At 40.1% G+C, this 24985-nt stretch overlaps 1 protein-coding gene across 3 annotated transcripts; it reads right to left on the bottom strand.

The window, feature by feature from the left end:
- Positions 1–1556: 1556 nt before the first annotated feature.
- Positions 1557–24985, bottom strand: LOC133554044 (uncharacterized). 3 transcript variants are annotated; one of them, XM_061902389.1, is made up of 9 exons: positions 24742–24985; positions 23396–23637; positions 19504–19567; positions 19308–19438; positions 15483–15601; positions 14812–14944; positions 3763–3859; positions 3648–3699; positions 1557–3191 (listed from the first exon to the last, which is right to left on the bottom strand). In XM_061902389.1, the coding sequence occupies exons 1-8, from the start codon at positions 24809–24811 to the stop codon at positions 3653–3655; spliced, it is 903 nt and encodes a 300-aa protein (XP_061758373.1). In that variant the 5' UTR covers positions 24812–24985; the 3' UTR covers positions 1557–3191; positions 3648–3652. The 3 variants fall into 3 exon arrangements, with proteins under 3 accessions (XP_061758373.1, XP_061758374.1, XP_061758372.1); XM_061902390.1 differs by lacking the exon at positions 1557–3191 and adding an exon at positions 3328–3590; XM_061902388.1 differs by lacking the exon at positions 1557–3191 and having other exon boundaries at positions 3328–3699; positions 24742–24854; positions 24943–24982.

Raw genomic sequence — 24985 nt, 5'->3', positions numbered from 1 at the left:
TCTCTCCCTTGTGGAGGGGGTCCGGTCCGATCGCCATGGATGATGTACTGGCTGTCCAGAGTCGGGACCCAGGATGGACCGCTTGCCTGTGTATCGCCTGGGGACATCCCTGCGCTGCTGATCCGCCTCCGCTTGGGATGGTTTCCTGCTGGCTCCGCTTTGGACTGGACTCTCGCGGCTGTGCTGGATCCATTATGGATTGAACTTTCACAGTATCATGTTAGACTTGCTCGACATCCATTGCTTTCAATCAATCAATCAATCAATGTTTATTTATATAGCCCCAAATCACAAATGTCTCAAAGGGCTGCACAAATCATTACGACTACAACATCCTCGGAAGAAGCCACAAAAGGGCAAGGAAAACTCACACCCAGTGGGCAGGGAGAATTCACATCCAGTGGGACGCCAGTGACAATGCTGACTATGAGAAACCTTGGAGAGGACCTCAGATGTGGGCAACCCTCCCCCCCTCTAGGGGACCGAAAGCAATGGATGTCGAGCGGGTCTAACATGATACTGTGAAAGTTCAATCCATAGTGGCTCCAACACAGCAGCGAGAGTCCCGTCCACCGGAAACCATCTCAAGCGGATCAGCAGCGTAGAGATGTCCCCAACCGATACACGCGAGCGGTCCATCCTGGGTCCCGACGAGCGGTCCATCCTGGGTCTCGACTCTGGACAGTCAGTACTTCATCCATGGTCATCGGACCGGACCCCCTCCACAAGGGAGGGGGGGACGTAGGAGAAAGAAAAGAAGCGGCAGATCAACTGGTCTAAAAAGGAGGTCTATTTAAAGGCTAGAGTATACAGATTAGTTTTAAGGTGAGACTTAAATGCTTCTACTGAGGTGGCATCTCCAACTGTTACCGGGAGGGCATTCCAGAGTACTGGAGCCCGAACGGAAAACGCTCTATAGCCCGCAGACTTTTTTTGGGCTTTGGGAATCACTAATAAGCCGGAGTCCTCCTCTCCAAGGTTCTCATAGTCATCATTGTCACTGATGTCCCACTGGGTGTGAGTTTTCCTTGCCCTTATGTGGGCCTACTGAGGATGTGGTAGTGGTTTGTGCAGCCCTTTGAGACACTAGTGATTTAGGGCTATATAAGTAAACATTGATTGATTGATTGTCCTCAACTGATGTACTCGCATTTATTTGGGTAGAAATATCACAGACGACATGACAAATCACATTTGACAGTCAGCGCATGATCGGAATGTAAAACATTTGTCATTTTCTTCTGGTAGTTAGAAAAGGTGTGATTGGTTTGAGAGGAGGTCTTTTTGGAGGTCACAACAGGAATACAGAATATTAAAGACTTCCTGCCTCCACCTTTATAAAGTAGTTAGTGTAACAATCGGGACTATTTCCCTTGTGGATCATTGAAGTTGAAATGTCTATCAATGCGCTAAACTGTCATGTAAAGACGGAAGTGAAGCTCCTCCTCCTCCTCGCGCCAGATAAAATAGTCCCGTCTTTTCGGGAGAAGGACTTTGTCATGGGTTTGGAGCCGTGGTTTCCAGAATGTAGCCTTGACATAAGACGGACGCACGGATAGATACAATGATGGATACTACTTTATTGATTCCTTCAGGAAAATTACAATTCCAGCAGCGATGTAGAGTTGAGATCAATTTAAAAAGTAAATAATGGTGGTATAAATGGACACATTGCATACATTGTGCATTTCTGCTCGCCATTTTCCAGCTTGTGCATCAACAGTAACTGAAAGCCACGCTACGGAACAAACTGAGGGTCAATAAGGGTAACTTTCAAAGATGTTTAATTGTCAGGACGTGTTTGCATCCACACTTTGTATCTTCATGCCACACGTGGAACATTCTAGAAGAAATGAGTCATAATGGATGTATTTGTTGTAAATAGAGTTATAAAATATGTCTGACTGTAGCTCACTGACCGCACGTCTTCCACTTTTCAACACATTTCACTTTCTTATTCCAAATGATTATTTTTGAAAGTTGCAGGTGATAAACGTTTTTTTAGTGAAAGGAAAAGAGATGTAAAAGTGCATGGATCTGCATAAAGATGCATCATTAATCCCTTTTGCATGGAATTGTAGCTCCTGACTTGTAATGGATGGCAGGCGGCCCAAAGAGTCCTCCCTCCAGGTGTAATACACTTTTCCACCACTGGTGGCAGCACTGACAAGCTCCAACAAACAGAAGAAGTGTGGGGCCAAAGTCATAGAAAACTTTCTTAAGTGTAAACATGACCATTCAATTGCTAAAACCTTTTTTCCATAGGTACTTACATTTTATTGATACTTCATTCAAGAAACATATACATCATGAATTTAGTCGCATCTCATTTCTTTTAGCACGTTGTGATTGTACGTGAATTTACTTTTAATACATTTTTAAGGGTCCCTTATTTTTCAGTACATTTGCTTAGTATTTTTTAAGGATAATAATGGTTTCATACTGTATCATTTAACAAGGCTCATCCTGTAAGTATGATAGATATCATTATTCAATACCATTGGCATCAAGATGTCATTCAGTGTTAATATTGAAGTGGGGCCCCGGGCCCTTCTGTAGTGGAAAAGTTGCTTTCAAAAAGGTTAAGAACCCTGCAATAGAATGTACTAGAAACAAGTCCAGTGGTTTTATGAAGTCATGTAATAATAGTATTTCGATTGGAAAGGGGACTTTGATGGTATATTCTTCCAGCTGTTTCTCTGTCAAACACAACATCAGCAGCTTCTCCATATTTTCATGGATAAATGAGCTATTATTCTAACGTCCCTGGCTGACACATTCTGCTTCGTTGTGGCGCAGACGAACAGTGCTACGCTTCACCAAGTTTGCTTTTTGATGATTTCTGTCCTTAATTCGATGAATGGCAACCACTTCTTTTTCCTCCCTCACACTCACTCTCTTCACAACAATGCACCTCTAACATTATCCTGTCCGCTAAACACCCCGCTATCACAGGTGGGGCCCTCTTCTAAAGCGCCCGATGGAGTCCACACACAAAGTCCTGGTAAAAAGGTGGAGACCTGTTCTAGAGCGCCCGATGGAGTCCAGACACAAAGACCTGGTAAAAAGGTGGAGACCTGTTCTAGAGCGCCCGATGGAGTCCAGACACAAAGTCCTGGTAAAAAGGTGGAGACCTGTTCTAGAGCGCCCGATGGAGTCCACACACTAAGTCCTGGTAAAAAGGTGGAGACCTGTTCTAGAGCGCCCGATGGAGTCCACACACAAAGACCTGGTAAAAAGGTGGAGACCTGTTCTAGAGCGCCCGATGGAGTCCACACACAAAGACCTGGTAAAAAGGTGGAGACCTGTTCTAGAGCGCCCGATGGAGTCCACACACAAAGACCTGGTAAAAAGGTGGGGCCCTCTTCTAAAGTGCCCGATGGAGTCCACACACAAAGACCTGGTAAAAAGGTGGAGACCTGTTCTAGAGCGCCCGATGGAGTCCAGACACAAAGACCTGGTAAAAAGGTGGAGACCTGTTCTAGAGCGCCCGATGGAGTCCACACACAAAGACCTGGTAAAAAGGTGGGGCCCTCTTCTAAAGTGCCCGATGGAGTCCACACACAAAGACCTGGTAAAAAGGTGGAGACCTGTTCTAGAGCGCCCGATGGAGTCCAGACACAAAGACCTGGTAAAAAGGTGGAGACCTGTTCTAGAGCGCCCGATGGAGTCCAGACACAAAGTCCTGGTAAAAAGGTTCTGAGAAGAAAAGGACACAGATATTAGAGTTGATAAAAAGTCAGGTTGTAGAAAGTGACCGACCATTGTCCGGCTCAATAAAAGAATGTCTGATGAGAAAGTCCAGGACCACCAGGGCACAGTTGGGTTTGAAGTCCTCAGTGGCAAGAAGTTCCTTCACCTGAAAACCAGAGTCAATAATCAGGGGCGTCCAAAGACTGAAAGATGAAAGCATTTTGATATTTTTCTTTTTTCAAAATAAATAGTCTAACTTCCAGGGCTCCCCTCCGGTTTAAGCCTTGGGAGCCAGAAAATATGTGAAGAACTTCAATCAGGAGATCAACTTCTGAGCTTTCTTTCAATAGAAACTTCTGCCCTTTTCCTTCAACAACTTCCTCTTTTTATGGCACAAACACCGAATATACAAGCTATTCCCTAAGTGGAATATTTCATGTGAAGCAATGGGAGTTGAAAATAAATCAGTCATTCATAACAAATGGAAATAAATCAGTCATTCATAACAATTGGAAATAAATCAGTCATTCATAACAAATGGAAATAAATCAGTCATTCATAACAATTGGAAATAAATCAGTCATTCATAACAAATGGAAATAAATCAGTCATTCATAACAAATGGAAATAAATCAGTCATTCATAACAATTGGAAATAAATCAGTCATTCATAACAATTGGAAATAAATCAGTCATTCATAACATCCATCTGGATTCATTATTCAATTTTCAGCAATGGTAAAAAAATAAAAATCCCTCCAACATCCAAAAGTGTCCCATTCATAAAAGTGTTAAAAATAACTATTATAATTTTGGACTTTTAACACACAACCATGAAGATCAACTTAAGATATATCCATCCATTTTAAGTTGTATTGTTTGCTTATATTTTTCTTAGTTTTTTTGACATAAGAGCATGGTGTTTATTATATGACAAACACAAACAATACAACATTTCCCCCCAAAAATGTTCAAAGTGGAATATTTCATGTGAAACAATTGGAGTCTTAAAGTCCTACTGAAATGAGATGTTCTTATTTAAAGGGGGATAGCAGCTCCATTCTATGTGTCATACTTCATCATTTTGTCAAATTGCCATATTTTTGCTGAAAGGATTTAGTAGAGAACATCCAGGATAAAGTTGGCAACTTTCGGTGCTAAGAGAAAAGCCCTGCCTGTACAGGAAGTAGCAGACGATGACATCACAGGTTGATGACTCCTCACACATTCACATTGTTTTTAATGGGAGCCTCCAACAAAAAGTGCTATTCAAACAGAGAAAACGACAATTTCCCCATTAATTTGAGCGAGGAAGAAAGATTCGTGTTTGAGGATATTGATAGCGACGGACTAGGGAAAAAAAAACAAAAAAAAAACGCGATTGCATTGAAATGGAATCAGATGTTTTTAGACACATTTACTAGGATAATTCTGAGAAATCCTTTATCTTTCTATTGTGTTGCTAGTGTTTTAGTGAGTTAAATAGTACCTGATAGTCGGAGGGGTGTGTCCACAGTGTCTCAGAGAAGCTTTATGGACGGCACAAGCTCAGCTTTTCTCCGGTAAGAAGCGACTTTTTACCACAATTTTCTCACCGAAACCTGCTGGTTGACATTCGGTGGTGATTCATGTTCGCTGTGATCCATAGGAAAGTTTCACCTCCAGGAATTTTAAACAAGGAATCACCGTGTGTTTGTGTGGCTAAAGGCTAAATCTTCCCAACTCCATCTTTCTACTTTGACGTCTCCATTATTAATTGAACAAATTGCAAAATATTCAGCAACACAGATGTCCAAAATACTGTGTAATTATGTCGTTAAAGCAGACGACTTTTAGCTGTGTGTGTGTGCAGCGCTCATACTTCCTAACAGTCCGTCAGGTCACGCGTACACCTCATCATTACACGACGTTTTCAAGAAGAAACTCCCCGGAAATTTAAAATTGCAATTTAGTAAAGTAAAGCGGCCGTATTGTCATGTGTTGCAATGTTAATATTTCATCATTGATATATAAACTATCAGACTGTGTGGTGGCTAGTAGTGGCTTTCAGTAGGACTTTAAGGTCAATATTTCATAACAACATTAATTGGGATTATTAACTTTTGAGCAATGACAGAATGAAATAAAAATACCACTAAAATTCTCAGGTATCCAAAAGGGTCCCACTCATAAAATGTTACAAATACATCATACATTATCTTTTATTATTTTAATGTAATATATACCCGCCTACCACCCCAATACTGCTGAGATAGGCTCCAGCACCCTGCAACCCGGAGAGGGAAAAGCAGTAGAAGATGGATGGATATATATATATATATATATATATATATATAATATATATATATGTATATATATATATATATATATATATATATATATATATATACATATATATATGTTATAGGACAAACACAAAATATGCAATACAATAACAAATAGAAAAAGGGACACATTGGAAAAAGCTACTTCCTAGTAAACAAGATAACTTGGAAAGTGCTGCCATCTAATGTCCAGGAAGTGCAACTGCATTGCAAATGTCATAACGTCATGATGATGCAACAAGTGGACAACTGCTCATTTTTACATGACTTTTTATTTAATGACCAAACAATGATTAACACACAAAAGTACCAAAAACTGGTACCGGGAGTGGAAACAGTACTGGTTTTAAATGGTCCCCATCCCTACTTACAATAGAAAGTAACCAGATATTCATCCAATAATACAACCAGCAGCTATTTTGAAATAGTTGTGTTATGCCAAATAATAAATTGTGATGTAAATGGTGAGCATATAATACAACACCCAAAAGCAGTCAAGTTGTCACCTTGTGTAAATGCTAAACAAAAAGAGAATACAACAAATCCTTTTCAACTTATATTCAATTGAATAGACTGCAGAGACAATATATTTCATCTTCACACTGACAAACTTTATTATTTGTTGCAAATTTTAGCTCATTTGGAATGTGATGCCTGCAACATGTTTGAAAAAAGCTGGCACAAGTGGCAAAAAAGAGTGAGAAAGTTAAAGGGGAACAGTATCCCAAATTCAAAAGGGTTAAAAAGAATAAAAATCAGTTCCCAGTGGCTTGTTGTATTTTTTGAAGTTTTTTTCAAAATTTTACCGGTCCCGGAATATCCCTAAATAAAGCTTTAAAGTTCTTGATTTTCACTATTTGCGATGCGACTGTGACGTCATACAGTGCTGCCAATACAAACAACATGGCGGTTACCACAGCAAGATATAGCGACATTAGCTCGGATTCAGACTCGGATTTCAGCGGCTTAAGCGATTCAACAGATTACACATGTATTGAAACAGATGGTCGGAGTATGGAGGCAGATAGCGAAAACGAAATTGAAGAAAAATTGAAGCTATTGACGCTATTCAGCCATAGCGTGGATGTACCTAATGAAGTGGCCCATAGCATGGCCGCCTTATTAGCATCGCCGGTAAAATGTGCGGACCAAACGATCAGGACTTTGGCATCTTGTGACACTGGAGCAACTTAAATCCGTCGATTGGTAAGTGTTTGTTTGGCATTAAATGTGGGTATCTAGTTTCAAATGTACATACAGCTAGCGTAAATATAGCATGTTAGCATCGATTAGCATAGCATGTTAGCATCGATTAGCTGGCAGTCATGCTGTGACCAAATATGTCTGATTAGCACATAAGTCAACAACATCAACAAAACTCACCTTTGTGATTTGGTTGACTTAATGGTTGCAAATGCATCTGCAGGTTATCCATACATCTCTGTGCCATGTCTGTCTTAGCATCGCCGCTCAAATGTGAAGACACTCTGGTACATTCAATGGGGGTCTGGCGGCAGATTTCTTGCCAGTGGTGCAACTTGAATCCCTCCCTGTTAGTGTTGTTACACCCTCCGACAACACACCCACCAGGCATGATGTCTCCAAGGTTACAAAAAATAGTCGAAAAAACTGAAAATAACAGAGCTGAGACCCGGTGTTTGTAATGTGAAAATGAAAATGGTGGGTGTGTTACCTCGGTGACGTCACGTTCTGACGTCATCGCTAAAAGACCGATAAACAGAACAGCGTTTAATTTGCCAAAATTCACCCTTTTAGAGTTCGGAAATCGGTTAAAAAAATACATGGTCTTTTTTCTGCACCATCAAGGTATATATTGACACTTACATAGGTTTGGTGATAATGTTCCCCTTTAAGTAATGCCCATTAAAGACTTATTTGGAACATCCCACAGGTGAACAGGCTAATTGGGAACAGGTGGGTGCCATGATTGGCTATAAAAGCAGCTTCCATGAAATGCTCATTCATTCACAAACAAGAACGGGGCGAGGGTCACCACTTAATTAACAAATGTCTGAGCAAATTGTTTAAGAACAACATTTCTCAACAAGGAATTTAGGGATTTCATCATCTACACTCCATAATATCATCAAAAGGTTCAGAGAATGTGGAAAAATCACTGCATGTAAGCCATGATATTACACACCTTGGATCCCTCAGGCGCTACTGCATCAAAAAGCCACATCAGTGTGTAAAGAATATCACCACATGGGCTCAGGAATGCTTCATAAAACCACTGTCAGTAACTACAGTTGGTCGCTACATCTGTAAGTGCAAGTTAAAACTCTACTATGTAAAGTCAAAGTCATTTATCAACAACACCCAGAAATGCTTGGCTGAGCCTGACCTCATCAAAGATGGACTGATGCAAAGTGGAAAAGTGTTCTGTGGTCAAATTGTTTTTAGAAATGGTGAAGCAAAGAAGAAAAAAAACATGGGGACTGTTGTAGGGTGAAAGTGTTGTAGTCAGCATGTGTGATGGTATGGGGGTGTATTAGTGATTGTTGTAGGGTGAAAGTGTTGTAGTCAGCATGTGTGATGGTATGGGGGTGTATTAGTGATTGTTGTAGGGTGAAAGTGTTGTAGTCAGCATGTGTGATGGTATGGGGGTGTATTAGTGATTGTTGTAGGGTGAAAGTGTTGTAGTCAGCATGTGTGATGGTATGGGGGTGTATTAGTGATTGTTGTAGGGTGAAAGTGTTGTAGTCAGCATGTGTGATGGTATGGGGGTGTATTAGTGATTGTTGTAGGGTGAAAGTGTTGTAGTCAGCATGTGTGATGGTATGGGGGTGTATTAGTGATTGTTGTAGGGTGAAAGTGTTGTAGTCAGCATGTGTGATGGTATGGGGGTGTATTAGTGATTGTTGTAGGGTGAAAGTGTTCTAGGCAGCATGTGTGATGGTATGGGGGTGTATTAGTGATTGTTGTAGGGTGAAAGTGTTGTAGTCAGCATGTGTGATGGTATGGGGGTGTATTAGTGATTGTTGTAGGGTGAAAGTGTTGTAGTCAGCATGTGTGATGGTATGGGGGTGTATTAGTGATTGTTGTAGGGTGAAAGTGTTGTAGTCAGCATGTGTGATAGTATGGGGGTGTATTAGTGATTGTTGTAGGGTGAAAGTGTTCTAGGCAGCATGTGTGATGGTATGGGGGTGTATTAGTGATTGTTGTAGGGTGAAAGTGTTGTAGTCAGCATGTGTGATGGTATGGGGGTGTATGAGTGATTGTTGTAGGGTGAAAGTGTTGTAGTCAGCATGTGTGATGGTATGGGGGTGTATTAGTGATTGTTGTAGGGTGAAAGTGTTGTAGTCAGCATGTGTGATGGTATGGGGGTGTATTAGTGATTGTTGTAGGGTGAAAGTGTTGTAGGCAGCATGTGTGATGGTATGGGGGTGTATTAGTGATTGTTGTAGGGTGAAAGTGTTGTAGTCAGCATGTGTGATGGTATGGGGGTGTATTAGTGATTGTTGTAGGGTGAAAGTGTTCTAGGCAGCATGTGTGATGGTATGGGGGTGTATTAGTGATTGTTGTAGGGTGAAAGTGTTGTAGTCAGCATGTGTGATGGTATGGGGGTGTATTAGTGATTGTTGTAGGGTGAAAGTGTTGTAGTCAGCATGTGTGATGGTATGGGGGTGTATTAGTGATTGTTGTAGGGTGAAAGTGTTCTAGGCAGCATGTGTGATGGTATGGGGGTGTATTAGTGATTGTTGTAGGGTGAAAGTGTTGTAGTCAGCATGTGTGATGGTATGGGGGTGTATTAGTGATTGTTGTAGGGTGAAAGTGTTGTAGTCAGCATGTGTGATGGTATGGGGGTGTATTAGTGATTGTTGTAGGGTGAAAGTGTTCTAGGCAGCATGTGTGATGGTATGGGGGTGTATTAGTGATTGTTGTAGGGTGAAAGTGTTGTAGTCAGCATGTGTGATGGTATGGGGGTGTATTAGTGATTGTTGTAGGGTGAAAGTGTTGTAGTCAGCATGTGTGATGGTATGGGGGTGTATTAGTGATTGTTGTAGGGTGAAAGTGTTGTAGTCAGCATGTGTGATGGTATGGGGGTGTATTAGTGATTGTTGTAGGGTGAAAGTGTTCTAGGCAGCATGTGTGATGGTATGGGGGTGTATTAGTGATTGTTGTAGGGTGAAAGTGTTGTAGTCAGCATGTGTGATGGTATGGGGGTGTATTAGTGATTGTTGTAGGGTGAAAGTGTTGTAGTCAGCATGTGTGATGGTATGGGGGTGTATTAGTGATTGTTGTAGGGTGAAAGTGTTGTAGTCAGCATGTGTGATGGTATGGGGGTGTATTAGTGATTGTTGTAGGGTGAAAGTGTGGTAGTCAGCATGTGTGATGGTATGGGGGTGTATTAGTGATTGTTGTAGGGTGAAAGTGTTGTAGTCAGCATGTGTGATGGTATGGGGGTGTATTAGTGATTGTTGTAGGGTGAAAGTGTTGTAGTCAGCATGTGTGATGGTATGGGGGTGTATTAGTGATTGTTGTAGGGTGAAAGTGTTGTAGTCAGCATGTGTGATGGTATGGGGGTGTATTAGTGATTGTTGTAGGGTGAAAGTGTTGTAGTCAGCATGTGTGATGGTATGGGGGTGTATTAGTGATTGTTGTAGGGTGAAAGTGTGGTAGTCAGCATGTGTGATGGTATGGGGGTGTATTAGTGATTGTTGTAGGGTGAAAGTGTTCTAGGCAGCATGTGTGATGGTATGGGGGTGTATTAGTGATTGTTGTAGGGTGAAAGTGTTGTAGTCAGCATGTGTGATGGTATGGGGGTGTATTAGTGATTGTTGTAGGGTGAAAGTGTTGTAGTCAGCATGTGTGATGGTATGGGGGTGTATTAGTGATTGTTGTAGGGTGAAAGTGTGGTAGTCAGCATGTGTGATGGTATGGGGGTGTATTAGTGATTGTTGTAGGGTGAAAGTGTTCTAGGCAGCATGTGTGATGGTATGGGGGTGTATTAGTGATTGTTGTAGGGTGAAAGTGTTGTAGTCAGCATGTGTGATGGTATGGGGGTGTATTAGTGATTGTTGTAGGGTGAAAGTGTGGTAGTCAGCATGTGTGATGGTATGGGGGTGTATTAGTGATTGTTGTAGGGTGAAAGTGTGGTAGTCAGCATGTGTGATGGTATGGGGGTGTATTAGTGATTGTTGTAGGGTGAAAGTGTTGTAGTCAGCATGTGTGATGGTATGGGGGTGTATTAGTGATTGTTGTAGGGTGAAAGTGTGGTAGTCAGCATGTGTGATGGTATGGGGGTGTATTAGTGATTGTTGTAGGGTGAAAGTGTTCTAGGCAGCATGTGTGATGGTATGGGGGTGTATTAGTGATTGTTGTAGGGTGAAAGTGTTGTAGTCAGCATGTGTGATGGTATGGGGGTGTATTAGTGATTGTTGTAGGGTGAAAGTGTTGTAGTCAGCATGTGTGATGGTATGGGGGTGTATTAGTGATTGTTGTAGGGTGAAAGTGTTGTAGTCAGCATGTGTGATGGTATGGGGGTGTATTAGTGATTGTTGTAGGGTGAAAGTGTTGTAGTCAGCATGTGTGATGGTATGGGGGTGTATTAGTGATTGTTGTAGGGTGAAAGTGTTGTAGTCAGCATGTGTGATGGTATGGGGGTGTATTAGTGATTGTTGTAGGGTGAAAGTGTTGTAGTCAGCATGTGTGATGGTATGGGGGTGTATTAGTGATTGTTGTAGGGTGAAAGTGTTGTAGTCAGCATGTGTGATGGTATGGGGGTGTATTAGTGATTGTTGTAGGGTGAAAGTGTTGTAGTCAGCATGTGTGATGGTATGGGGGTGTATTAGTGATTGTTGTAGGGTGAAAGTGTTGTAGTCAGCATGTGTGATGGTATGGGGGTGTATTAGTGATTGTTGTAGGGTGAAAGTGTTGTAGTCAGCATGTGTGATGGTATGGGGGTGTATTAGTGATTGTTGTAGGGTGAAAGTGTTGTAGTCAGCATGTGTGATGGTATGGGGGTGTATGAGTGATTGTTGTAGGGTGAAAGTGTTGTAGTCAGCATGTGTGATGGTATGGGGGTGTATTAGTGATTGTTGTAGGGTGAAAGTGTTGTAGTCAGCATGTGTGATGGTATGGGGGTGTATTAGTGATTGTTGTAGGGTGAAAGTGTTGTAGTCAGCATGTGTGATGGTATGGGGGTGTATTAGTGATTGTTGTAGGGTGAAAGTGTTGTAGTCAGCATGTGTGATGGTATGGGGGTGTATTAGTGATTGTTGTAGGGTGAAAGTGTGGTAGTCAGCATGTGTGATGGTATGGGGGTGTATTAGTGATTGTTGTAGGGTGAAAGTGTTGTAGTCAGCATGTGTGATGGTATGGGGGTGTATTAGTGATTGTTGTAGGGTGAAAGTGTTGTAGTCAGCATGTGTGATGGTATGGGGGTGTATTAGTGATTGTTGTAGGGTGAAAGTGTTGTAGTCAGCATGTGTGATGGTATGGGGGTGTATTAGTGATTGTTGAAGGGTGAAAGTGTTGTAGTCAGCATGTGTGATGGTATGGGGGTGTATTAGTGATTGTTGAAGGGTGAAAGTGTTGTAGCCAGCATGTGTGATGGTATGGGGGTGTATTAGTGATTGTTGTAGGGTGAAAGTGTTGTAGCCAGCATGTGTGATGGTATGGGGGTGTATTAGTGATTGTTGTAGGGTGAAAGTGTTGTAGTCAGCATGTGTGATGGTATGGGGGTGTATTAGTGATTGTTGTAGGGTGAAAGTGTGGTAGTCAGCATGTGTGATGGTATGGGGGTGTATTAGTGATTGTTGTAGGGTGAAAGTGTGGGAGTCAGCATGTGTGATGGTATGGGGGTGTATTAGTGATTGTTGTAGGGTGAAAGTGTTGTAGTCAGCATGTGTGATGGTATGGGGGTGTATTAGTGATTGTTGTAGGGTGAAAGTGTGGGAGTCAGCATGTGTGATGGTATGGGGGTGTATTAGTGATTGTTGTAGGGTGAAAGTGTTGTAGCCAGCATGTGTGATGGTATGGGGGTGTATTAGTGATTGTTGTAGGGTGAAAGTGTGGGAGTCAGCATGTGTGATGGTATGGGGGTGTATTAGTGATTGTTGTAGGGTGAAAGTGTGGTAGTCAGCATGTGTGATGGTATGGGGGTGTATTAGTGATTGTTGTAGGGTGAAAGTGTTGTAGTCAGCATGTGTGATGGTATGGGGGTGTATTAGTGATTGTTGTAGGGTGAAAGTGTGGGAGTCAGCATGTGTGATGGTATGGGGGTGTATTAGTGATTGTTGTAGGGTGAAAGTGTTGTAGTCAGCATGTGTGATGGTATGGGGGTGTATTAGTGATTGTTGTAGGGTGAAAGTGTTGTAGGCAGCATGTGTGATGGTATGGGGGTGTATTAGTGATTGTTGTAGGGTGAAAGTGTTGTAGTCAGCATGTGTGATGGTATGGGGGTGTATTAGTGATTGTTGTAGGGTGAAAGTGTTCTAGGCAGCATGTGTGATGGTATGGGGGTGTATTAGTGATTGTTGTAGGGTGAAAGTGTGGTAGTCAGCATGTGTGATGGTATGGGGGTGTATTAGTGATTGTTGTAGGGTGAAAGTGTTGTAGTCAGCATGTGTGATGGTATGGGGGTGTATTAGTGATTGTTGTAGGGTGAAAGTGTTGTAGTCAGCATGTGTGATGGTATGGGGGTGTATTAGTGCCCAAGGCATGGCTAACTTACACATCTGTGAAGGCACCATTAATGCTGAAAGGTACATACAGCTTTTGGAGCAACATATGTCGTTATCATGGACGCCCCTGCTTATTTCAGCAAGACAATGCCAAGCCAGGTGTTACAACAGCGTGTATGGAGTTAAATGACAGCCAAAAGTCCTCCCAGGCACAAAACATGTTTTAGCCAGGATTGACACACAAACGCAGTGTAGTTTGCAAATACAAAATATCATTCACAAACAAACGCCTTTTGTTCTGCAAATAAGAAAGGCACCTATCAAACAAATACATCCTTCTTCAGAAACAAATAATTATTTTCTTCAAGTACAAAAAAACTATCCTTCTAGTACAAGTCAAAATCTTGCAAGTGCAAAAGCAAATCAATCCTACAAGTGGAGAAGTGTCACGTGACTTTGAGCAGTAATATTCCACCTTGCAAGCTCAATACAATCCACACACAAATGTGACGCTTCATCTTCCTGTTGCTGGAACACTACTTCTTTCACATTATTAGTATTTATGTATCATGTCTGGAAAATGCCTTTGCTGTGGTATGAATGAGATTTAAAGGAGTGTTGTTAGTCCCATGATGATGTGATAAATCCTCTTTCTTGTTTGGAACATACATACAAATATACATGTTCTTTCTTCCTGCACATAATAAATATTTATCAAGTGTTTGGATGTATTCATTTATGTCAAATGTTCATTAAATGAATTATTGCCTGACAAAAAGTGATTCAAAAGTGATATTTTGATATTTACACATTGCATATTTACACACACATATTTGACTAGAATACCCTTATGAACATTACATATATCAACATCAGTTAGCTACTGTACTGTTTACTTGTTGAAATACTTTTTACAAAGCTGAAATATACCCAAACGGCCACTTTGCTGCTGCCAAAAATGTTTTTCAGGTCATATTTTGATATTGACACATTTTATCTGAACATATTCTACTAGAAAACTCTTATGGGCTTTACTATTGACACAAGGTGACAACTTGACTGCTTTTGGGGTTTTTACATGGAGATAAAGACTTGAAGTCTTCGCTAATGAGTCCTAATGTTGTGAAGATGAAGATGGAGCTCACCTCCTGGATGGGCAGGAGGTAGAAGTCCTGCACTTCTCCATCGCCCACTCTGGGCTTGAAAGAAGCAGGAAGCTCCAAGTCAAAGACAAACTGACTTTCAGCAAACACTCCCTCTCCGTCTTCATAGGTGTAGCTGCACCACAAACACATCACAACAGTCTTCATAGGTGTAGCTGCACCACAAACACATCACAACAGTCTTCATAGGTGTAGCTGCACCACAAACACATCACAACAGTCTTCATAGGTGTAGCTGCACCACAAACACATCACAACAGTCTTCATAGGTGTAGCTGCACCACAAACACATCACAACAGTCTTCATAGGTGTAGCTGCACCACAAACACATCACAACAGTCTTCATAGGTGTAGCTGCACCACAAACACATCACAACAGTCTTCATAGGTGTAGCTGCACCACAAACACATCACAGCAGTCTTCATAGGTGTAGCTGCACCACAAACACATCACAACAGTCTTCATAGGTGTAGCTGCACCACAAACACATCACAACAGTCTTCATAGGTGTAGCTGCACCACAAACACATCACAACAGTCTTCATAGGTGTAGCTGCACCACAAACACATCACAACAGTCTTCATAGGTGTAGCTGCACCACAAACACATCACAACAGTCTTCTAATCCATCAATGACCTTCATTCCTTACCTGACTGTGGACACTGGGCGAGCCTCCTGTGCAATGCATTCTGGGATACACGCCTCCTCCTCACATTCCTTCACCAGCGTGCGCTTGATGCTCATGTTGGCAGAAACACCACCTGCTGCCTTCAAAGACACAATCATATGCACAATATTGGACTATCATAGTCTATAGCAGGTGTCCATGTGCTGCCTTCAAAGACACAATCATATGCACAATATTGGACTATCATAGTCTATAGCAGGTGTCCATGTGCTGCCTTCAAAGACACAATCATATGCACAATATTGGACTATCATAGTCTATAGCAGGTGTCCATGTGCTGCCTTCAAAGACACAATCATATGCACAATATAGGACTATCATAGTCTATAGCAGGTGTCCATGTGCTGCCTTCAAAGACACAATCATATGCACAATATTGGACTATCATAGTCTATAGCAGGTGTCCATGTGCTGCCTTCAAAGACACAATCATATGCACAATATAGGACTATCATAGTCTATAGCAGGTGTCCATGTGTTGCCTTCAAAGACACAATCATATGCACAATATAGGACTATCATAGTCTATAGCAGGTGTCCATGTGTTGCCTTCAAAGACACAATCATATGCACAATATAGGACTATCATAGTCTATAGCAGGTGTCCATGTGTTGCCTTCAAAGACACAATCATATGCACAATATTGGACTATCATAGTCTATAGCAGGTGTCCATGTGCTGCCTTCAAAGACACAATCATATGCACAATATAGGACTATCATAGTCTATAGCAGGTGTCCATGTGCTGCCTTCAAAGACACAATCATATGCACAATATAGGACTATCATAGTCTATAGCAGGTGTCCATGTGCTGCCTTCAAAGACACAATCATATGCACAATATTGGACTATCATAGTCTATAGCAGGTGTCCATGTGCTGCCTTCAAAGACACAATCATATGCACAATATAGGACTATCATAGTCTATAGCAGGTGTCCATGTGCTGCCTTCAAAGACACAATCATATGCACAATATTGGACTATCATAGTCTATAGCAGGTGTCCATGTGCTGCCTTCAAAGACACAATCATATGCACAATATAGGACTATCATAGTCCATAGCAGGTGTCCATGTGCTGCCTTCAAAGACACAATCATATGCACAATATAGGACTATCATAGTCTATAGCAGGTGTCCATGTGTTGCCTTCAAAGACACAATCATATGCACAATATAGGACTATCATAGTCTATAGCAGGTGTCCATGTGCTGCCTTCAAAGACACAATCATATGCACAATATTGGACTATCATAGTCTATAGCAGCTTCAACAACAACCAGACTACTAACCATGGCGGACTTGATGAGAAACAACCAAGACTACTTTGGGACAAATGATGATTATTAAAGTTATATTTTTGAGCCTGAACATAAGGAGGAGGATCTTTTAAGAGCTGTGTGCTAAACAGATGTGGCTGTAGTCAAACACTAAGCATCATGCAGCATTATTGCTAAGTGCTAAACAAGAAAGGATCAATATAATAAAACAATCACTTACTGTACAAAAGGGTTTTAAAAAATTGATTTTCGAATAAACCGTAATTCTTATTTGTGAAGATTATTAATCCACCCAAAAAAAAGCAAAAATAGTTTACTTTTGTTTTTCAATGTGTCCCGTGCAGCCCCTCAGACAAATCATCATGTAGATGTAGATGTAGATGTAGATGTAGATGTTCTACATCGGACTTTAGAAAATAGATACCTCTTGTCTTGCCTTATTTGTATTTGACTTTATCAAATGTGAAGAAAAGCAGGATTGGTTGAAGTCATATAGACATTTATGACAGCTGCTTATCTATGTGATGGAGGGATGTAGTCCAGCATAGAACTGGCAACAATGTCATAAAAGAGGTCATGATTTGGAGAATCCTTTTGAACCGGGAATGGGTTCTGAACTGAATCGTCACCCCCAAGAATCAAATGGAATGGTGTAGTGCCCAAAGACTCCCAGCCCTACTGTACAATGTCTGCTCTCACAGGACTGATGGGATGTTTATATCTTCCCCTTTACGTGAAGAAGGAATCCTGATCCTCAAGCAGGTCAAAAGAAAAAAAAACAAGCGTCTTTTCGTGTCTTTCTGGCCATCTCCGGGTCCAAGTTGTATGTCAAAGTTGACCAACTTCTTGGTTTATGTCCCCAAACTATCCAGGTGAGAGGCAGGAATGTGTCATCCAGGACTAACTTTCACCAACTCAGAGGCCATGGAGCCGCTTAGATAGTTTGCTCTCTGTGATAATAGTTTGTCTGCCTTAGTATTTATAATAACAATATCATTAATACTTGTTAGTATGTATAATAATATCATTAATACTTGTTAGTATGTATAATAATATCATTAATACTTGTTAGTATTTATAATAATATCATTAATACTTGTTAGTATTTATAATAATAATCATTAATACTTGTTAGTATTTATAATATTATCATTAATACTTGTTAGTATGTATAATAATATCATTAATACTTGTTAGTATTTATAATAATATCATTAATACTTGTTAGTATTTATAATAATATCATTAATACTTGTTAGTATTTATAATAATATCATTAATACTTGTTAGTATTTATAATAATATCATTAATACTTGTTAGTATTTATAATAATATCATTAATACTTGTTAGTATTTATAATAACAATATCATTAATACTTGTTAGTATTTATAATAATATCATTAATACTTGTTAGTATTTATAATAATATCATTAATACTTGTTAGTATTTATAATAACAATATCATTAATACTGGTTAGTATTTATAATAATATCATTAATACTTGTTAGTATTTATAATATCATTAATACTTGTTAGTATTTATAATAACAATATATCTAATACTTGTTAGTATTTATAATAATATCATTAAAACTTGTTAGTATTTATAATAACAATATATCTAATACTTGTTAGTATTCATAATAATATCATTAAAACTTGTTAGTATTTATAATAACAATATATCTAATACTTTTTAGTATTTGTAATAACAATATCACTAATATTTGTGAATATTTATAATCACAAGATCACTAATGTTTGTTAGTATTTATAATAACAATATGATTAATTCCTGTTAATATTCAGGTCACAACATGTAAATGTTGTATTGCTGGCACTTTTGGGAGGTTTTTTAGAGGACTTTATGCTCGCGACAGAGTCATCTTATTAACTGCATTGTTAGCCACCTCTTTCTTGCTATATTTTACGACTTAGGATGCATTCAAAAATAAAATATGTTCTTTTCTTACATAAGGATTGTGAATGATGAGCAAAGTTCCCTTGGAGTTATGATGACCACTGACCTGACTTTGTGGGCTTCCTCTCAGGTTCTTCTTGTCATCACTTGTACTCACCAGGTTGTCCAGCAGTCCAGGGTAGGTTCCTTCCTCTGAGGTTCTTCTAGTAGGTTTGTTCCTCTCAGGTTCTTCTTGTCATCACTTGTACTCACCAGGTTGTCTAGCAGTCCAGGGTAGGTTCCTTCCTCTGAGGTTCTTCTAGTAGGTTTGTTCCCCTGAGTTTCTTCTTGTCATCACTTGTACTCACCTGGTTGTCCAGCAGTCCAGGGTAGGTTCCTTCCTCTGAGGTTCTTCTTGTCATCACTTGTACTCACCAGGTTGTCCAGCAGTCCAGGGTAGGTTCCTTCCTCTGAGGTTCTTCTAGTAGGTTTGTTCCTCTGAGGTTCTTCTTGTCATCACTTGTACTCACCAGGTTGTCCAGCAGTCCAGGGTAGGTTCCTTCCTCTGAGTTTCTTCTTGTCATCACTTGTACTCACCAGGTTGTCCAGCAGTCCAGGGTAGGTCTGTTTGGTGTGCGAGCGGCGTGCAAGCCACATGCTGACGTCCCCGCTCTGGCTGACGGTGTAACCATTGATGTGGACCCCATAGCGCTTCACGCCAAAAAGACCTGTTTGAGCAGGAGAAGAGGCAGCAGACCAGGAGCAGCATGACTGACAAGGAGGCGGGACTTACTGGTGGCCGCTCTCTCCATCCACATGGCGGGTGTGTCGGAGAATTTGTCCATCACGTTGTACCTCTGCAAGACAAAACTCACTGCAGTTACATCTATCTTGGTGGGAATTATTGACCTATTTCATGACTTCATGTCAAATATTACACCTTGGAGTTTTATATTTCAAAAAAGGAATAAAACATACAAAAACTTACAAAAATTTACAAAAATTTACAAAAAATTATAAAAAATTTAAGCGTTGAAAGTAAAAAACTACCAATAAATATGACTTTTTGAAGGTGTGAATATAAGACGTGTCACCATGAAAGTGTATTTATGAAGCCAAGACATGAAGGTGTAAATATAAGACGTGTCACCATGAAAGTGTATTTATGGAGATAAGACATGAAGGTGTAAATATAAGACGTGTCACCATGAAAAAGTGTATTTATGGAGGTAAGACATGAAGGTGTAAATATTAGACGTGTCACCATGAAAAATGTATTTATGGAGGTAAGACATGAAGGTGTAAATATAAGACGTGTCACCATGAAAAAGTGTATTTATGAAGCCAAGACATGAAGGTGTAAATATAAGACGTGTCACCATGAAAAAGTGTATTTATGGAGGTAAGACATGAAGGTGTAAATATAAGACGTGTCACCATGAAAAAGTGTATTTATGGAGGTAAGACATGAAGGTGTAAATATAAGACGTGTCACCATGAAAAAGTGTATTTATGGTGGTAAGACATGAAGGTGTAAATATAAGACGTGTCACCATGAAAAAGTGTATTTATGGAGGTAAGACATGAAGGTGTAAATATAAGACGTGTCACCATGAAAAAGTGTATTTATGGTGGTAAGACATGAAGGTGTAAATATAAGACGTGTCACCATGAAAAAATGTATTTATGGAGGTAAGACATGAAGGTGTAAATATAAGACGTGTCACCATGAAAAAGTGTATTTATGAAGCCAAGACATGAAGGTGTAAATATAAGACGTGTCACCATGAAAAAGTGTATTTATGGAGGTAAGACATGAAGGTGTAAATATAAGACGTGTCACCATGAAAAAGTGTATTTATGGAGGTAAGACATGAAGGTGTAAATATAAGACGTGTAACCATGAAAAAGTGTATTTATGGTGGTAAGACATGAAGGTGTAAATATTAGACGTGTCACCATGAAAAAGTGTATTTATGGAGGTAAGACATGAAGGTGTAAATATAAGACGTGTAACCATGAAAAAGTGTATTTATGAAGCCAAGACATGAAGGTGTAAATATTAGACGTGTCACCATGAAAAAGTGTATTTATGGAGGTAAGACATGAAGGTGTAAATATAAGACGTGTCACCATGAAAAAGTGTATTTATGGATGTAAGACATGAAGGTGTAAATATAAGACGTGTCACCATGAAAAAGTGTATTTATGAAGCCAAGACATGAAGGTGTAAATATTAGACGTGTCACCATGAAAAAGTGTATTTATGAAGCCAAGACATGAAGGTGTAAATATTAGACGTGTCACCATGAAAAAGTGTATTTATGGAGGTAAGACATGAAGGTGTAAATATAAGACGTGTCACCATGAAAAAGTGTATTTATGGAGGTAAGACATGAAGGTGTAAATATAAGACGTGTCACCATGAAAAAGTGTATTTATGGTGGTAAGACATGAAGGTGTAAATATAAGACGTGTCACCATGAAAAAGTGTATTTATGGTGGTAAGACATGAAGGTGTAAATATAAGACGTTTCACCATGAAAAAGTGTATTTATGGAGGTAAGACATGAAGGTGTAAATATAAGACGTTTCACCATGAAAAAGTGTATTTATGGAGGTAAGACATGAAGGTGTAAATATAAGACGTGTCACCATGAAAAAGTGTATTTATGGTGGTAAGACATGAAGGTGTAAATATAAGACGTGTCACCATGAAAAAGTGTATTTATGGTGGTAAGACATGAAGGTGTAAATATAAGACGTGTCACCATGAAAAAGTGTATTTATGGTGGTAAGACATGAAGGTGTAAATATAAGACGTGTCACCATGAAAAAGTGTATTTATGGTGGTAAGACATGAAGGTGTAAATATAAGACGTTTCACCATGAAAAAGTGTATTTATGAAGCCAAGACATGAAGGTGTAAATATTAGACGTGTCACCATGAAAAAGTGTATTTATGGAGGTAAGACATGAAGGTGTAAATATAAGACGTGTCACCATGAAAAAGTGTATTTATGGAGATAAGACATGAAGGTGTAAATATAAGACGTGTCACCATGAAAAAGTGTATTTATGGTGGTAAGACATGAAGGTGTAAATATAAGACGTTTCACCATGAAAAAGTGTATTTATGGAGGTAAGACATGAAGGTGTAAATATAAGACGTGTCACCATGAAAAAGTGTATTTATGGAGGTAAGACATGAAGGTGTAAATATAAGACGTGTCACCATGAAAAAGTGTATTTATGAAGCCAAGACATGAAGGTGTAAATATTAGACGTGTCACCATGAAAAAGTGTATTTATGAAGCCAAGACATGAAGGTGTAAATATTAGACGTGTCACCATGAAAAAGTGTATTTATGAAGCCAAGACATGAAGGTGTAAATATAAGACGTGTCACCATGAAAAAGTGTATTTATGGTGGTAAGACATGAAGGTGTAAATATAAGACGTGTCACCATGAAAAAGTGTATTTATGGAGGTAAGACATGAAGGTGTAAATATAAGACGTGTCACCATGAAAAAGTGTATTTATGGTGGTAAGACATGAAGGTGTAAATATAAGACGTGTCACCATGAAAAAGTGTATTTATGGAGGTAAGACATGAAGGTGTAAATATAAGACGTTTCACCATGAAAAAGTGTATTTATGGAGGTAAGACATGAAGGTGTAAATATAAGACGTGTCACCATGAAAAAGTGTATTTATGAAGCCAAGACATGAAGGTGTAAATATAAGACGTGTCACCATGAAAAAGTGTATTTATGAAGCCAAGACATGAAGGTGTAAATATAAGACGTGTCACCATGAAAAAGTGTATTTATGAAGCCAAGACATGAAGGTGTAAATATTAGACGTGTCACCATGAAAAAGTGTATTTATGGAGGTAAGACATGAAGGTGTAAATATAAGACGTGTCACCATGAAAAAGTGTATTTATGGAGGTAAGACATGAAGGTGTAAATATAAGACGTGTCACCATGAAAAAGTGTATTTATGGTGGTAAGACATGAAGGTGTAAATATAAGACGTGTCACCATGAAAAAGTGTATTTATGGAGGTAAGACATGAAGGTGTAAATATAAGACGTGTCACCATGAAAAAGTGTATTTATGGTGGTAAGACATGAAGGTGTAAATATAAGACGTGTAACCATGAAAAAGTGTATTTATGGTGGTAAGACATGAAGGTGTAAATATAAGACGTGTCACCATGAAAAAGTGTATTTATGGAGGTAAGACATGAAGGTGTAAATATAAGACGTGTCACCATGAAAAAGTGTATTTATGGTGGTAAGACATGAAGGTGTAAATATAAGACGTGTCACCATGAAAAAGTGTATTTATGGTGGTAAGACATGAAGGTGCAAATATAAGACGTGTCACCATGAAAAAGTGTATTTATGGTGGTAAGACATGAAGGTGTAAATATAAGACGTGTCACCATGAAAAAGTGTATTTATGGTGGTAAGACATGAAGGTGTAAATATAAGACGTGTCACCATGAAAAAGTGTATTTATGGTGGTAAGACATGAAGGTGTAAATATAAGACGTGTCACCATGAAAAAGTGTATTTATGGTGGTAAGACATGAAGGTGTAAATATAAGACGTGTCACCATGAAAAAGTGTATTTATGGTGGTAAGACATGAAGGTGTAAATATAAGACGTGTCACCTCATCCCTCCATCCTTCCAGGCAGCGCAGGTTAGAATATTGTCGAAGCGTCCTCAGGACTTTGTCCACAGCCTCCGATCTTTTGTCATAGGAGTCCAGGCTTTGGCAGAGTGAAAGTGTGCCCTCTGGTGTCGCTTTGAAGACATCTCCGTAACGCGTCAGCAGCGAGGCCACGTCCGGCAGAATCCAACCCACTTGGCTTCCTCCCACCTCAAAGCGCCGGCAGTTGGCGCGACAAGAACCTGCGGGGAAGAATCAACTGATGAAAGGAAGGATCAACTGGTGAGGGAATAATCAACTGGTGAGGGAAGAATCAACTGGTGAGGGAAGAATCAACTGGTGAGGGAATAATCAACTGGTGAGGGAATAATCAACTGGTGAAGGAAGAATCAACTGGTGAGGGAATAATCAACTGGTGAGGGAATAATCAACTGGTGAGGGAATAATCAACTGGTAAGGAAATAATCAACTGGTGAGGGAATAATCAACTGGTGAGGGAGGGAAGAATCAACTGGTGAAGGAAGATTCAACTGGTGAGGGAATAATCAACTGGTGAGGGAATAATCAACTGGTGAGGCAGGAATCAACTGGTGAAGGAAGATTCAACTGGTGAGGGAATAATCAACTGGTGAGGGAATAATCAACTGGTGAGGGAATAATCAACTGGTGAAGGAAGATTCAACTGGTGAGGGAATAATCAACTGGTGAGGGAATAATCAACTGGTGAGGCAGGAATCAACTAGTGAAGAATCAGCTGGTGAGAGAATGGCTTCTGTCATGTTTACCTGGCAAATAAAAGTTATTGTGGGCATCACGGTGGAGGAGGGGTTAGTGCGTCTGCCTCACAATACGAAGGTCCTGAGTACGGGCTTGGGATCTTTCTGTGTGGAGTTTGCATGTCCACCCCGCGACTGCGTGGGTTCTACTCCGGCTTCCTCCCACCTCCAAAGACATGCACCTGGCCGATAGGCCCCTCCCACCTCCAAAGACATGCACCTGGGGATAGGCCCCTCCCACCTCCAAAGACATGCACCTGGGGATAGGCCCCTCCCACCTCCAAAGACATGCACCTGGGGATAGGCCCCTCCCACCTCCAAAGACATGCACCTGGGGATAGGCCCCTCCCACCTCCAAAGACATGCACCTGGGGATAGGTTGCTTGGCAACACTAAATGGTCCCTAGTGTGTGAATGTTGTCTGTCTATCTGTGTTGGCCCTGTGATGAGGTTGCGAATTGTCCAGGGTTTAAATCGCCTTCCGCCCAATTTTAGCTGAGATAGGCACCAGCGCCCCCAAAGGGAATAAGCGGTAGAAAATGGATGGATAATAGTTGTTGTGATGTTTACCTGGCAAATAAAAGTTATTGATGCGGTGCAGCAGCTGGAGTATTTTATCCGACCAGACCGAGTTCGCCATCTCAGACTCCACTTCTTTTTACTTCTCTTGCGCTGCACAATCTGTAATAATAATAATAATAAAAATAATAATAATAAAAATAAATGCGGAATAAAGTGATTGTTAGCAAATGTTTGTGTCAAGGACTTCCTTGTCTGGCGTCTGACTTCTTCTTGCTGTCAGGAGAATCTCATT

This window comes from Nerophis ophidion, linkage group LG06 (genome assembly GCF_033978795.1).
Source record: "Nerophis ophidion isolate RoL-2023_Sa linkage group LG06, RoL_Noph_v1.0, whole genome shotgun sequence".
In the NCBI taxonomy this organism is placed as follows: Eukaryota; Metazoa; Chordata; class Actinopteri; order Syngnathiformes; family Syngnathidae; genus Nerophis; species Nerophis ophidion.
The sequence above is the reverse complement of the archived record's forward strand: the minus strand, read 5'-3'. Positions and strand labels throughout refer to the sequence as shown.